This window comes from Phacochoerus africanus, chromosome 6 (genome assembly GCF_016906955.1).
Source record: "Phacochoerus africanus isolate WHEZ1 chromosome 6, ROS_Pafr_v1, whole genome shotgun sequence".
Taxonomy (NCBI): domain Eukaryota; kingdom Metazoa; phylum Chordata; class Mammalia; order Artiodactyla; family Suidae; genus Phacochoerus; species Phacochoerus africanus.
This window is the reverse complement of record NC_062549.1, coordinates 112,578,112-112,594,048: the sequence shown is the minus strand read 5'-3', so window position 1 is coordinate 112,594,048 and position 15,937 is coordinate 112,578,112. Positions and strand designations below refer to the sequence as shown.

The 15,937-nt window shown below is 44.0% G+C and overlaps 1 protein-coding gene across 4 annotated transcripts in view; it reads right to left on the bottom strand.

Moving 5' to 3' along the window:
- Window positions 1-611: 611 nt before the first annotated feature.
- The window catches only part of VAV3 (vav guanine nucleotide exchange factor 3), a 373,579-nt gene continuing 358,253 nt past the window's right edge, over window positions 612-15,937 (bottom strand). For 3 of the 4 annotated variants that reach the window (XM_047785154.1, XM_047785156.1, XM_047785157.1), the window contains 2 exons: window positions 3,716-3,867; window positions 612-2,830 (listed from right to left, as the gene is read on the bottom strand). In XM_047785154.1, coding sequence (XP_047641110.1) covers window positions 2,789-2,830; window positions 3,716-3,867 — 194 coding nt within the window. In that variant the 3' untranslated portion in view covers window positions 612-2,788. Of the gene's footprint in view, window positions 2,831-3,715; window positions 3,868-4,585; window positions 5,060-15,937 lie in introns of those variants that run through there. The other variant, XM_047785155.1, reaches the window with a different exon arrangement.

Here is a 15,937-nt window from a genome sequence, read left to right as displayed (position 1 = left end):
CTGGCTTAGCAATGCATGACTTTCTGTGCAAAAGTTGAATCAAAATAGAAAAAAAAAAAAAAAGCTTGGTCTCTGACTCCTTTCTCCTGGCGGTATCTGCTGGAGGTTTTCTTTGAGGAGGCGGGAATGGGAGAATGTTTCTGAATGCCGTGTTAGTCTCCAGTGGTTTAAAACTGCTGTTTTGTATCCCAGCTTCCCAGCTGTGCCGTCTTAGAGACATCTCTGCTCTCCCTCTGGCCCCCATAAGTGTGATGGTGCAGGCTCTGGAGGCTGCCGGCCCAAGCTGGAACCCATTCCAGCCCCTCACCAGCTATGTGAGCAGCCTCTCGAAATGCCTGTCTCTTCATCTGAAACGTGGAGCCAACGTGGGGCTCCGTAAATTCGAGCACATAAAGCATTTAGAGCAGTGTGGCGTATGGTAAGCGTGTGGACGATAGATTATTTGCAGCTACTGAGTTTGTCTTGGAAGTCACGGTAACTGTTCAGGGGGCAGCGATCTTGAGCTAAACCAGATCAGAATTAGGGCTTCTAGTCCCATGCTTACTAAGAGATTGGCATGTGTTGAATCACTTGGGAGGCTGTTCAATGAAAAGACTCTTCAACTCAATCAATTTAATGCAAGGAGTAACCATTTATTATATTGACATATTTACAAAATATTACAAAGTGAGATAACACTCCAGTTCACCATATTACACAGGGCTGCATACAGGCAAGACAGAGCCTACAGAAAAACATTTACTTCTGTCTTTGGTATTAGAAATCTACACAATTTTGCAGCATGTAAAATGTCCAATACGAAGTATTATACATAGACAAAGATGTAATTGATAACAAAGGGGCTCTAATACCCTCCGCTGGGGGACTCCCAGGCCCGTGAAATGCAACAAGAAGGAGAGGGAGTCTACTGGCTAAAATAAGACTAAAGGAAACAGCACAAGCTACAATACCGGTCACAGGAGTGTTTGAATTTGTGTGACGCTGCTCTCCTTAACAGCACGGGGCAGACAGCAACAGACACAACATTCCCCAGACACAGAGTTGCAGATAAGACTCGATAGGAAAGAATCCACTCGAAGATACACCTTGGAGGTATAGCTTTACTGTACAGGACATCTTATAAAACTCAATTTCATGATCATTTACACATATACAAAAACTGAACTGGTTTTAGCAAATGGTAACTTTTCTAAAACACAATCACAGTTTACATAATTCTGAGGTAAAGGTCCTGAATCTATCCTATTTGACAAGTTCCTAGCCCATGAGGGTCTCTCCAGGGGGATGTGTCCACTGACCATGACATTCTGGCACCCACGTGGGTCGGGGAGAAAGCCAGCTGCAGCCACCTCATTTTAGAGATGATCCGTCCTTTCAGAACGAAATGTTCTTAGTCGGGCTCTACTAAGTAAATGCTTCTCATGTTTTCTTCAAACATGAACCACCGAGTCTTGTCAGAACATGACTCTGCCACGGAGGAACTATTGCATCAGTGACTTGTCTCGACTGAGCACTCGGTACATCCCGGGAAAAATGTACAGAGATGCTTCACATCAACAGTGAAGATTTGGTCAAAGAAATGCCCTGCAAACCGATCTGCCCAGTGGTTAATACACACCCAGAACGGCCTACAGATAGGAAGAGCCTCAGTGGGAGCCGGGAGCCCACACTGAGTAAGACCAGAAAAGTCCCATGACCCTCCTGTCCCCGAAATGCATAAAGGACCTTGTTGTGCCTTCCTTCGAAATGCCTCAACAAAGTTGTTTGTGCTACTGTGAAGACTCCAGGTACATGGAAGAATCAGCACGTATATCCCAGGTCTTTTTTTTTTTTTTTTTTTTGGAGGGGGAAGAAGGGTAGTGGGGGGCGGAGGTATGTGTTAACAGATGTGGCTTCTCTAAATTGGCTTACTTTAAATCACAGCCTTGGGTCTGTTTCTGCAAATAGTGCCACCTTAGCATAGGTTACCTGGAACAACCTAAAACATACCCAGCCAAGATCTCATAAAAAGTGAAGCAATGAATTTGCAAAATAACCCTATGAAATCACAAAGGTTGTGAAGATTGCATATGAAGGCCCTCTCTTGTACGCATGCTCTTGTGTGTGTCTCTTCTGAAAAAGTTTGCACGTATCATCAGGACATCAAATGAATAACTGACACCCCCTCCAACCCAGTATATCACTTATGAAGCACACCTGAGCATTTGCCTCCTATATTTTAACATGAGTAACATCTGCGGGTGACAGTGGCTGCCGGGCAGTGAGTCGCCTTGTGAGGGAGTTTAAGACAAGTAATGCTGGATTTCTCCATTAAGCTGCCCCAGTGGCAGCACTCTCCAGGTTCTTCATGCTGGGCAAGGCAAAATTAAACTTCTACTTGCTGTACCATCAAAAATGCTGGCGAACGGCACATGAGGAAAGTAAATACACGTTCACCGTTTACTAATGGCTGGCACTCATGGCATCTGGCTGGACCAAGTTAAAAGAAACACGAACCATTGTGCTCGCAGGGCTCTTTTGGGAAGAAACGCTTTTGACTTTGCCCTGGTCCCTGACGATGCCAGACAGGCAGGCTGTTTCTTGCACAGCTCTAGGCGAGCCATTCATCTGTCAGTACCGGCATCTTTAGAAATCCCAGCATTAAGACTTAGGAGGGCAGAGGAGGGAGGATGTTGAATAGCCAGAAAGACAGCTTTTTAAACACTTGAGTGAATTCATAACGCTGCACAGCCTTCTGTGGATCCCGTCTCTGAAATTCCTGGTGTGGGGTGCAACGCTGCAGGGGAGATTATTCATCCTCTTCCACATACGTGGATGGAAACCAGCCCACCTGAAAGGGAAAAGCAACCAACACAGCAACGTGACTTTGAGTCTGGCACGTCAGAGGGTTCTACAGCTAGAGCTTTTCATTCTTATAACACCCCAAGTTTTTTTTTTTTTGGGGGGGGGGGTCTTTTTGTTTCTTTAGGGCTGCACCCGTGGCACATGGAGGTTCCCAGGCTAGGGGTCCAATCGGAGCTGAAGCCACTGGCCTACACCACAGCCGCGTGGGATCCAAGATGAGTCTGCAACCCACACCACAGTTCACAGCAAGGCCAGGGATCAAACCCGTGTCCTCATGGATGCGAGTCGGGTTCACTAACCACTGAGCCATGACGGGAACTCCAAGCTGGGGTTTTACGCTCACTGTGGGGGAAGGGGACTGGTTTAAACGGCTCCGAAAAGCCCAGTAGAGTCAGGGATAAAAACGGTGGAATAAAATAAGCTTAAACAGTGTTCTCCTCTGCTGGCACACAAATAAATATGTAAATTAAGGGGCTCCACTACTTACCGCTTCCTCTTCCTGCAATAGAACACAATATAAAGACAGAAGTCCTGGCTGCGCTCTTTCCAATTTAGACCAGCAGCTCTCATGGATATTTCATGCTGCATGTAAAGCTTACGCTCTCGACTTAAAAAGAGGCGTAGGGCCTCAAAATTGAGGTGCTCCTCAACCCTTTTCCTCACACCCAGCCACCAAACTTGCCCAAATCAACCCTGTATGCTGCTGTCCTAGCCACTCAACCCATCGGCCCTGCCCGCCTCTTCTCGGCTCGGACCACCCCCTGTCTGGGGGGGGGTGGAGGCTGCAGTGCGGTAGAGGGGCTGCCCCGCCGCACAGCGGGTGCCCACCCCCCTTCATTCCCACGAAAGCACGTCGCCAGGGTCGGCTCACCCTGCCATTCACTTCTCCTCGCCACCAGCCGTTGGCGCTCATCTTCGTGTAAATCTTCACCATGTCTCCTTTCAACAAGGACAGTTCCCGCATGTCCCTGGCGCAGAAGTCATAGCGAGCGACGGCGATGCCCAGCACCTTTGGACTCAGCACTGGGGAGAGAGGGCGGAGTCAGAGCTGAGGCGCGGGGAAGCCCCTGCCAGCACCTGCTCAGGCGAATGTTACAGAGGCCGTCCAAATGCACAGCCGTGATCTCACGACAGACCGGTGACGATGGCAGAAGAGCTTGAAAGCAGCAGACGTGCTGTTTCAATCCAATCAGGTGGAGTCAAGTTCATTTCTCAAAAGTTTCAAGAACTACTGTTCTGTTTTCACGTTCTTCATAGGAACTTCCAAACAGGGACTGGCTTTTGTAGTCTAAAAAAAGTTAACTAAGGACGGCGATTCTAAAAAAAACTAGCATGAATTTCCTGTTGTTGGCATCATGATCCCTTTTTAACCAGAACCTCTAAGGTAACAGCTTTGTTTTTAGCTGGTAACCTTTTCAACTAAGACAAAAGAACGTTTTTTTGCTCTGAAAGCTTCCTGTTGAATCCATGTCATCACTTCTAGTTAAAGAGCACTTCCTCCCCCCTACCCCCCCCCCAAAAAAAAACCCAGCCTTTTTTTGGGGGGGGGGGGATTAAAACTATTTAGGGACAGCTAGTGTTCTAAACTTCCACTTGTGAAGAAGCTTAAGTCAGGTTTCATAGGAAAAACCCAGAAACACTGTCCATTTATCTTCTTTCAAACTCTGCCTTATAGAAAGCCCTTCCTGAAGGATGGAATCAAAAACGAGATGTCAGGGTGTTCCTCTCCTATATTCAGATTTTTGTTTGTTTGTTTTTAATGGTAGGAGAGGCACCAACCTCCTCCCTGCCTTCACCTGCCCTGCCTGAAAGGAAAACTCTGTTCAGGCTGTACCTGTGTTTGCCTCTAGTGCTTCGTAAGATTTTATACCAACATCTTCACCTGCTGCTGCTTGGGATTATAAAGTGTTTCAATTATGCATTCAGTGATTCTGAGAATCACACACCTGGGATGGGTGGGACTTTGTAACCTTACACCGTGGAGGACACTGAAGCAGAAGAGAACAAATACACGGGAAATGCCCCACACGTGTGTCTTAAACAGTTCCCAGTGCCCAGGCAGCTGTGGGGTGACCTGGGTTGCCCTGGGAGAGCCTGCCCATTTGGAGACTGGGATCTCTGGCCTGTGTTTCAGGGCTTTGCCATGACAGAAATTTTTTGAGTCTCCAGGTGTCCATCATAAGATAAACGAATAGCCAAGCTGTAGATTTCAGAACTGTAAAGGGAGTGAAAATAGGTCATTCTCTTTTACTGTTTGGACACAAACCACTTTAATAGTTTTCTTACTGAAAACCATCCCATTACTGGGGCACTGCTCTTAGAGCCATGCACATAAAAACACCCCGGTGCTGGAAAAACCCATCATCGACTTAACTGTGCGACCTTGTACAGGTCTCTTAACCCCTCCGGGCCACATTCTTCTCACCTATAAAATGAAAGGTCTATGCTAGATGGCTTGTAAAGGGCTTCCAGTACTAAACTTTATTATTTCATTGGGACTTACAGGTTAATTTTGTAAAAATCCAAGGGAGCGTATTTGATCCCGTCATCACGTGCTCCCCTGCCTGTCACATAAACAGCCCTTCCGTGCTCTAAGGACCGACATCAAGGCCAGAATGCTCTTGCACAGATGGATGGGCACAGTCATCCTTGGAAAGCAATGTGGACTAAATTTTACTCTTAAAGTTGGAGAGAGAGTTGGGCGTTGGGTCCTATTTATCTTCTAAAAGGAAATACAGGAACACTGGCTTTTCTCAAAGACTATTTCTGATCCACAAGAAAACTAGTTTTACAGAGAGCGCTTCATTCCCCTTTCATACTTTTGGCTCTCAACTCTTTGCAACTGATGAAAGAGAAAATGTCATACTGAAATACAGAACACGAGCACACACGCAAAGCCAAAGGAGTGGGGTGTCGAGACAAACGATGACTTGATGACAGAGAAAAGGAAAGCACGTGCTGAGAAGGTGACTCTAGGGGCTGTTTGTGAGGAGATGTATCTACATGAGGAGCCACACACAGGAGTCAAGATATTTTATTTGCAAACAAATGCAAGTTGAAAAGACATATAAAAGCAGTAAAGCAGTACCTGACCAGAAAGGAGTGGAAGAAGGGGGAACAAAGCTGTAGTCTGGAGGAGTTACAAAAGAAAACCCACAGAACAAAGAAGGGGCTTAGAGAAGGAAAGAAAAAGAGAAGCAAAAGAACATTTAGGTATTGGCAAAACATCACCCACCACAGCTATTTTGTTGTCTATAACTTTAAGAAAATTGTCATAGCAAAGTTGAAACATCAAGTGTCACTTGCACCCGTCCCCCCCCCCTTCCCCGCCCGGTCCCCTATTACCATTTCTAAATGAAGAACAAGCCAGGTTTTTACATTTTGATCGACATATGAGTTCTGCAGTTCAGAGCGATCTGTCTCGTTAGAGGTCAAGACCGCATACCCACTCGGTGCCACCATCTCTGCGCCCCTTCCATCCAAGGATGGCCTTCTCCTCTCGATGTGGTGCACAGTTCTTACTCTGTCACACCCGTGGAGAGGGGGCTTCTGTAAGATCTTAATGTCAAATATGCTTCACAGCAAAACTGATAGAATTAAGACCCTGTAGGGGTGGTAGAGTGGTATCAACAAAACATGCAGAACCCATTGAAGAGCCAAGAAAAATGACTCACACAGTTTGTTAGGATGCACCCTCCCCCTCCACCCAAGCATGCACATGCTCGAGTATTTCCAGAAATGTAAACCACTTGGAAACTCATATCTGGAAAAGAAAGCAGATCCCCAATGGTAGAAATGTACAGAAAATTTGCTATGCCTTTGAATGCACAAAACCTTTTTAATGATAAGAGCTACCAATTCTCAAATGGTTCAGAAACGTTAGATGCTGTGCTCAATGTTTTATATTCATTTAATTATCACAGCTCAAAGAGGAAGGTACCCGTATTATTGTTTCTTCATTTTTGAGAAGAACCTGGATTCACAACCTCGGCAGTGTGACTCCAGGGTCTAGCCCTTCATTGCTGCACTGCTCTGCACCCAGCCCTCTGCCTTAGGTACCTACCTTAGTTTTAAAACTCTCCCTGCGGAGGAGTTCCTATCGAGGCTCAGTGGTAATGAACCCAACTAGTATCCGAGAGGACAAGGGTTTGATCCAAGTCCTTGCTCAGTGGGTTAAGGATCCGGCGTTGCTGTGAGCTGTGGTGTAGGTCACAGGTATGGCTTGGATCCCACACTGCTGTGGCATAGGCTGGGGGCTGTAGCTCTGATTTGACTCCTAGCCTGGGAATTTCCATATGCCAAGGTGTGGCCCTAAAAAGACAAAAAACAAAACTCCCTTCAAAGACCACAGTGCCATCGAAGAGAGAAAGAGGTGTGGTTATAAACTTTCTCCCAATACTCTTCCACCAATCCACTTCTTAGTTGGGCTACGTTTGCCCAGAAGGAAGACCAAGTTCTTGCTCCTGGGATATAAGCAAAAGGATTGTAAGGCAACCTCTCAACCCTTTTCCTGGGAAGACAGCGGGCACCCGCCTTCACCTTTCCTTTTGGTTCTTTATTCTCTCCTGCTGTCTGGAATGAGAAAGCTGCCGTCCTGGTTCATGCGAAGGCAGACCTCACCTTAAGGATGAGCTTGAAGGAGAATGGGTTACTGAAAACTGGACGGAGCCGAGAGAACCTGTCCTGCTCCATAGCCCTGGGCTGACTACATCCAGGTCTTTAGGAGATAAAGGGAGAAATGTCAATCCGGTTTAAGCCAGTGGTTTTAGGATTTCTGTTGCTTGTAGCTGGGCTTAATCTAAACGGTAACAGAAACCTTTCTGTAACCAGGGATGAGGAGAAGACAAACTGGAATGAGTCCGTATAACCTTCCAATGTAGTTTGCCTCTTTCTGGGTCACTGCTTGATTTGAGACACATAGGACTTTCCCAGCGTGAATACTCTGGTCAGAAAGGAGTTCTAGAGATGCTAGGAATAGCCGTTGCTCATTAAGGGGATTCTCAGATACCAACCAAATAGCCTGGGTGAAGGAACTGGAAAGGGTTGTTCCTGGAGCCCCCATATATACACTGATGCATTCATGACATTTTGCTCACGAAGGGCCTCACATAGTTACTTTTAACCTACCCTGAAGTATATATGCCCTTGTTGAAAATCAAGGTTCCTTTTTAATCCTTTGCATGTTCCCAGTTACACTTTATTTTAAAATGCAGTGGCCATGTGCTATTACAATTAATTTTAAAACTTTTACAACGCACCACCTGCCATGCAGTGCAGCTGGCTTTATTTTCCTTGAGATCCTGTTATACCCACTATTAGAGAGGGGGGCGCCATCTCTAATGAGGAAAATGGCACCCTGACTGTACTATTGGCAGAAAATCTGGTGCCAAGGTTCCTGTCCCACGTGTGTGGGAAATTAAATTAGACTGCCTCATTCTGAATGTTGCTTCTGCATAATAAGGAGACTGTTCTAAGTGTCCAGCCTTGATTCTCTTCTTATCCATAAAGTAATAAAAGAAGACTGCATTTCAGACCGCATTTCCCAAAAAACTTCTAATGAAGGCAATTCAAAAGTCATCTTGAATTATAACAAAAAAGTTTGCTCTAGAAGGAAGAAATAAATCAATGAAAACAATTAAATGCTATTTAAATCTCAAAAATAGGTTGATCAGATAACTTTAACCTTAAAATATCTAACACTCCTGAATATGGGTGATGCCTCACCAAAGGGCCTGAATCCCTGTTTCCAATACATAACATCAGCCTGCACCCCTCCCCAACCCCAGAAGCTTTGCAAGCATTTGCATTCATGCCAAGTACCTATAATTAGAATCATCTTAAATCTTATCTAAAAATTATCATCTGGGGAGTTCCCACTGTGGCTCAGCAGATTAATAACCTGACTAGGATCCATGAGGATGCAGATTCGATCCCTGGCCTTGCTCAGTGGGTTAAGGATGCCGCATTGCTGTGAGCTGTGGTGTAGGTTGCTGATGTGGCTCAGATCTGGTGTTGGCATTTCTGTGGCTGTGGTATAGGCTGCCAGCTGCCACTGATTTGACCCCTAGCCTGGAAACTTCCACATGCTGCAGGTGTGGCCCTAAACAAGGGAAAAAAACAAAACAAAAAACAAATAGCTAAAGGGTAGCTATTCCAGCCTTGGCTTCCCTGCTGGTTTCACTCTATTTTTTCCCCCAGTGAATTGAATTTCTTCTCGGATATGCCTTGGCTTCTCACCTGAATTCCAGTCTGATTTTACAGATTTTAATGACACTGCCAGGAGGTACAACCATTACCTCTCCAATTTCACTTGTCTGAAACCAAACTCATCATCTTCCTCCTTGTAATCTAGCAGCCTCCTAGTATTTGTGTTATTTTTTTAATAACTCCTGTGTTCCTTTGGCAAACTATCCTTGGAAGGTCAATATGCTGTTTCCTTCTCTGTTCACTGTTTTCTTCCCCTGAAATAAGTTATCCTTTCACCGAATTCTCAGTTTCACCATCCCCATTCGGATACTGATAGCATTTCTTTCTTTTTTTTTTTTTTTTTGTCTTTTTGCCATTTCTTGGGCCGCTCCCGCGGCATATGGAGGTTCCCAGGCTAGGGGTCGAATCGGAGCTGTAGCTGCCAGCCTACACCAGAGCCACAGCAACGCAGGATCCGAGCCGCGTCTGCGACCTACACCACAGCTCACGGCAACGCTGGATCATTAACCCACTGAGCAAGGGCAGGGACCGAACCTGCAACCTCATGGTTCCTAGTCGGATTTGTTAACCACTGCACCACGATGGGAACTCCTGATAGCATTTCTAAATTAAAAAGACTGCCTCCCAACTGGTGGTCTTAGACTCGATTTTCTTTCCCTTCGATTCTAAATACCACCGCTCAGCTATTCACCATAAACCGACTCAATCCTTTTCCTAAAGTATAAAATCCAGACTCTTGACCTGAATGCCAGGGCATCTGTAGTCTGGCTATATCATGTTTTTCTAACCAAATCGTCATTTTCCCACATGAATCCTTTTCATCTGGACCAGCTTCCTAATTAGTGACCCCAGCACACACACCCTCAGCTTCAGTTTCAACTGAAAACTTGTGCTTGTTCTGGAATGCTGCTCCTTCACCTTGCTTCTGCTAAACTTAACGTCCTTCACAGCTCGGCTCGGGCCCTTTCCGTGCCTTCCCTGACCAATGCCGATGACACTCCGCTGCCTTGCTGTCCTTTCTAGCCATCACCTGTTGGGCACTTCCATCATGGCTTCCCTGGCCCTGCTGCTTAATTACCGCATGAGCTCCTGTGTTGTGTCTCAAGTTAGCCATTGATTCTGGAGAGCCAGGGGCCAGCTCATAGGCTGCTTCTGCATCCCCATGGGATCAGGCCCAGCGCTAAGAAGCTTACAGCCGAAGCTGCTGAATGGACAAGTATCTCAGCAGGGTATTTAGTTCTGCAAGCTCTTGATGGCTCCTCCTCTTCTTCATTTAGCTCATCTTTTTTGCTCACTTAACCGCTCAAAAAGACTTCCAGCACAAAGGAGAGAGTGTGAAACACATTCAGGTTTTATTCCCTGAGATCCCTGAGAGGCATAATCTATCAATGATATTCCTACGATAACTCTTAATTTTTTTCCTTTTTTTCCGAGATGCTGAACAGCTGTTAAATACTGTGGGTCTCATGACATGAACCACACACTATGCCTGAGGAATCTTCTGAATCTTGCACTCTTGTCGCCCTGTCCACAGCTCTCAGGCAAACATTTTAAGGCTTGGTGGAGATACTTCTACTTCTCTACACAGTGTGGCATGACTTACTGTTGTCAATTTTTCTACACATCAATTTTCACTGCCTTTGGGTCCTTAATTCCTGTAAGGTGGCAAAATAGCATTTGGAGGCAAAATAGCATTTGGAGGCAAGTGTATCAAATAACACGTTTCCCTAGGAAAGCGTGGATTTAAATCTAGATGGAAGCAGTGTCCGAATAAGGCATCTAGTGGAAATATTTTGCCAGATAGTTTAAGGGCTACCACATGTTTATGTCCACACTGAGAAGATACCCACCTACTTTTACACACAGGCAGATACATGTTTTCTTCCTCTTCCTCTGCCAGGATGGATTGTTGGTAGGTGCGTGTCGTGGAGGGGAGCAGTAGCAGTGACATCCCCATGGGGATGCGGAGGGATGATTATCTCCTGTCCCTGTCATTTCCTGGCCTAACACTCACTTCACCGCCTGATATCACAGGTAGCCTGCTTGCTAGTACCTCACAGTATTCCAGGAAGCTTCTTGAAAGAAAGAACTTTGATTCATGTCTATATCCACCGAGACTGTTTTCATGGAAGTAATCATTTGCAAACTGCATGCTTTCATTAAGGATCCAACGTTCCTCCTTCCCCAAACGCTTTCAACTCCTTATTAGCACAAAGGAGCCCTTGCTCAGAGAGACCATCACCCTCAGGTAGGTCTCTGATTATTTTCTCACGATACCTGGCCCCCCGATGGACTGATGTTCATGGAACACTAGCCAGTGAGGGGCTCACAGTTGAGTGACTTAGTATTTCTCATTGGGGAACTGTCAAAAGTACAGTCACATGGCATTAACTTTTCCTAGTTAAAGGCTGAAGTACTAAGAATCTCTAATTGAAACAGAAGCTATCAGCATAGCCATAATAAATTGATTGGCAAATCATTAGTGAATATTATTCAGTACAGAGACTTGACTGAGAAGGCAGAGCCACAGAAGCACAGCAATAAAAAGAGAAACAGGGTTCACAGTAGAATAAAAAAGTACTAGTGAATTGATATCTGATGCCTGTACTTGTGTTGTCAAGGCTCACTAAGCATTGCTTTAAAGTATTTTGCTCTGCCTTGATTAGGCTATTCATGTTCGTGAGCAAATGAAAATCCACTCAATTTTCAGTAGCATTTGAAATCTGCACACCGCAGAGACCAAACTCAATCAACACTTTTCCTTAAGGTACTGGTTATCAAATGACAAAGCATTTTTTTTTTTTTGCCCTAATACTTAATTATCCATTTTGTGTATAACTGAACATGATGCTAATAAGCATTTGTTAATTATTCTCTGGGATGGACATGTGTTCAGCTTTAAGTTGGAGCAGCCGCATGTGTTCACACTCATTTATGTAACAAAAAGCTCTCAGTAAAAATATCAGGCCATTGGACCAGTGGTAGCATCGTCAACACAGGGATTCCTGTGAGTCCTCGGCCCAGCAGTGGCCTAAAGGTTTTCATGAACAACTGTGTTCCCATGTGGGACACTTTGATGGGGGTTCTAGGAGGTTTTTTTTCCCACAGTTGTCTTCAGATGGCCTCGAAGGGGAGAACTTGCTGAGGATTTAATGAACCTTTAGTTTAAATCTGCGATCCTTAACCTGGTTTTATATTAGAACTGAGCCCTGTCTTCTTCTTAAGACTCCCGGCAACACTCACATAGTATCAAATACCTGCTCACCCATTTCCCTCAAATATATAGTGTTTATTGTGTATTTTATATACTGTCACTCAAAAAACTACAAATAATTCAAATTGGTTTTATTTAATTGAATGCTGACATCTGGTGAATGGATAAATCTCTTTTAAATGAAAATTCAAAGATAGGACAAGGAAAACTTAGTCATTGTAAAAAAATAAATAGCTACTTTGTATTCAGTACTGCACAGTCTAAATATATAAAGCCATTAACAAGCAAAGAATGAGTATGAGGGCTTATTGTTATGGAAACTTAGATCACTTGACATTTCAAGGGATTTAAGATTATTTATAGGCATGTAGTTTATCAAGATGTGAACTTGATGCTAAATCCATACTCTTTTGTTGCTTTTGGAGTATAGTTGATGTACCATGTTGTGTTAGGGTACATGGCAAAGCAATTCAGTTATACACATAACCATTCTTTTTCAGATTCCTTTCCCATGTAGGTTATTACAGAATATTGAGTTGCTCCCTGTGCTAAACAGTAGGTCCATGTTGGTTATCTATTTTATATACAGTAGTGTGTATTTGTTAATCCCATACTCCTCATTTATTCCTCCCCCCTTTCCCCTTTGGTAACTGTAAGTTTATTTTCTATGTCTGTGGGTCTATTTCTGTTTTGCGTAGAGTTCATTGGTATTATTTCTTAAGTTTCCACAGGTAAATGTTGTCTTTCTCTGACTCACTTCACTTGGTAAAATAATCTCTAGGTTCATCCATGTTGCTGCAAATAGCATTGTTTCATTCTTTTTTATGGCTGAGTAGTATTCTGTTGCATATATGTACCACACCTTCCTTATCCATTCATCTGTCTATGGACATTTAGGTTGCTTCCATGTCTTGGCTATTGTAAATAGCACTACAATAGTGTCCGTACCTTTCTAATTACACTTTTCTCTGGATTCATGCCCAGGGGCGGGACTGCAGGATCATATGGCAGCTCTATTCTTATATTTAAAAGAACCTCCATACTTTTCTCCATAGTGTCTCTGCCAAATAACATTCCCACTAACAGTGTAGGGGAGGGTTCCCTGTTCCCCAGCATTTATTATTGGTAGCCATTTTAATGATGGTCATCTGACCCATGTGAGGTGATACTTTAATTTTGATTTGCATTTCTCTAATAATTAGTGATACTGAGTATCTTTTCATGTACTTGTTGGCTAGCTGTATGTCATCTTTGGAGAAATGTCTATTTAGATCTTCTGCCTATCTTTTGATTGGGTGGTTTTTTGACACTAAGCTGTATGAGCTGTTTATATATTTTTGAGATTAATTTCTTGTTGGTTGCATTGTCTGCAAAAATTTCCTCCCATTCTGTAGGCGGTCTTGTTTGTGGTTTCCTTTGGTGTGCAAAAACTTTTTAGTTTAATTAGGTCTCATTTGTTTTTTTTTGTTTTTATGTCCATTACTCCAGGATGTGAATCCCAAAAGATATTGGTGTGATTTATGTCGAAGAATGTTCTGCCTATGTCTTCCTAAATCCTTACTCTTTACAAATAATTGGCAGATGTTTATTAAATAACTAACAATGTACCAAGTACTGTGCTAAGATGCTACTGGAGATATAACAAATGAGACAGAGCATCAGCCTTCAAAGGCACTTACAGATTAGTAAAGAGACAAATACGTTAGAGATGATACAGAGACGTGGAAATTAGTCATTTTGAATAAAGAGTGCTATGACTAGACTTCTAAGCTCCATTTGAGCCTGTCCCTGCCCCCCCGCCCCCGCAAACAATCTTCAATCTTCAAGTTGCTCGGGCCAAACACCTTATAGTCATCCTTGAATCTTCTCTTGCTATTCTCTCTCATATTTGATAGATCAGAATGGCCTGTCGGATCACCTTCATAATATATCCCCTATCTGGCCGCATAAATTGGTCCGGGCCACTCCCACCTCTCACCTGGTTTGCCTATGCGCCTCCTAGCTGGTCTTCTGTTTCTTCACAGAAGCTAGAACAATCCTGTGAAACTCTGGCATGTCTCTCCTTTGCTTAAATCCTTCCAGTGGCTTCCCATTTCTTCCAGAGTAAAAGCTAAAGTCCTATAAAGCCTCACATAATGATTCCATCTCTGCTGCTCTTACTCTTCTTTTGCTCTGGCCACACTGCATGCATGTATGTATATGTATATATGGGTGTGTATATGCACGCATACATATGCATGGCTTCCTTTGCATTGCACCTATATATGAGTGTGTGTATACACACATATATATACACAGCTTCCTTTGCACTGCACGTATATATGAGTGTGTGTATACACACATACATATACACGGCTTCCTTTGCACTGCACGTTCCTGCTCTCACTTCCTTGAATCTTAAGTGTTACTTTCACAGTGAGGCCTACTCTGATGCCCCGTAAAAGAGCCATGGACACATGACTAGTGCCGTATGGTGCAGAGAGAAAGCAGGGTTTATATGGGGTGGAGGGGTAATATAAAAGCAAGTCAGTAGGTAGAGGGCACTCAATCCCCCAGACTCCCACTGTCCTGCTGCTTAGGTTGGCTGGGAATACTCTGTACATGACAAGGTCAAAGACTGAGTCACCTGATCTTCAGACGAATAAGGTATTTGTGTACATTTATAATGATAAACCCCCTGTTTGCTATGGACTGAATATTTATGTCCCCCTTGCCTTCCCCAAATTCATATGCCGAAACCTTATGCCTAATGTGATAGTATTAAGAAGTGTGGCTTTTGGAAGGTGCTTGGATCATGAGAATGAAGCCCACGTGGATGGGGTTATAAACTCGCTCTTATAAAAGCCATCCCGTAGAGCTTCCTAGCCCTTTTCCTCCACGTGAGGATACATGGTGTCTCCTGTGACCCAGAACACAGGCTCTTACCACATACCAAATCTGCTAGCCCTTGACCATAGGCTCCCCGGCCTCCAGAACTGTGAGGCATAAATTTCCATGTTTATAAGACACTCAGTCTGTGGTTTTGTTATGGCAGCCCAGACAGACTGAGACACTGGCCATACATATGGCCTTGTTAGAAAGGGGAGCTTCTGTTGGCAAAACTCAAAATTGCTGAACTAGCTCTCTATTAAGCCACCAAAAGGTGGAAAAATGAATCTCTAGTATTGTTCATTTCCTCACCAGCCCAGTTAAAGTCATAAACCATCCCCAGCCCTCCGGAGTACCATTATGTTGTTAAATTATTTTTTTCCAGAGCACTCACCAACTTCTAATACTATATAATTTATTTTTTATCTGTTATCTGCCTTCCCCACAACAATATATGTTCCACAAGGGCAGAAACTTGTCTTTTTTTTTTTCCCCCCCACTGTTGCAAATTCCTGGCAATTTGAACAGTGCTTGCCTTGAAGTAGGCTCTCAATAAAGAGCTGTTGCGTGAATGAATGTGGGGCCCTGTGGAGGGGTTACTACTGAGGATGTAATAACTAAAGCAGACATGAGGAAAGGTGTCTTCTGAGGAAGAGGGCTGAAGAAAAAGAGGGAAAATGAATTGGGGAAGATCGAACAGAAAGAATGAGCTTTGAATAGAGAAAGGTCTGAATGAGAAGTCAGGCAATTTTGAAATGTTTGTGGTCAGTGCTGACAAACTGGAGTGACTTCATGGCACAGAGG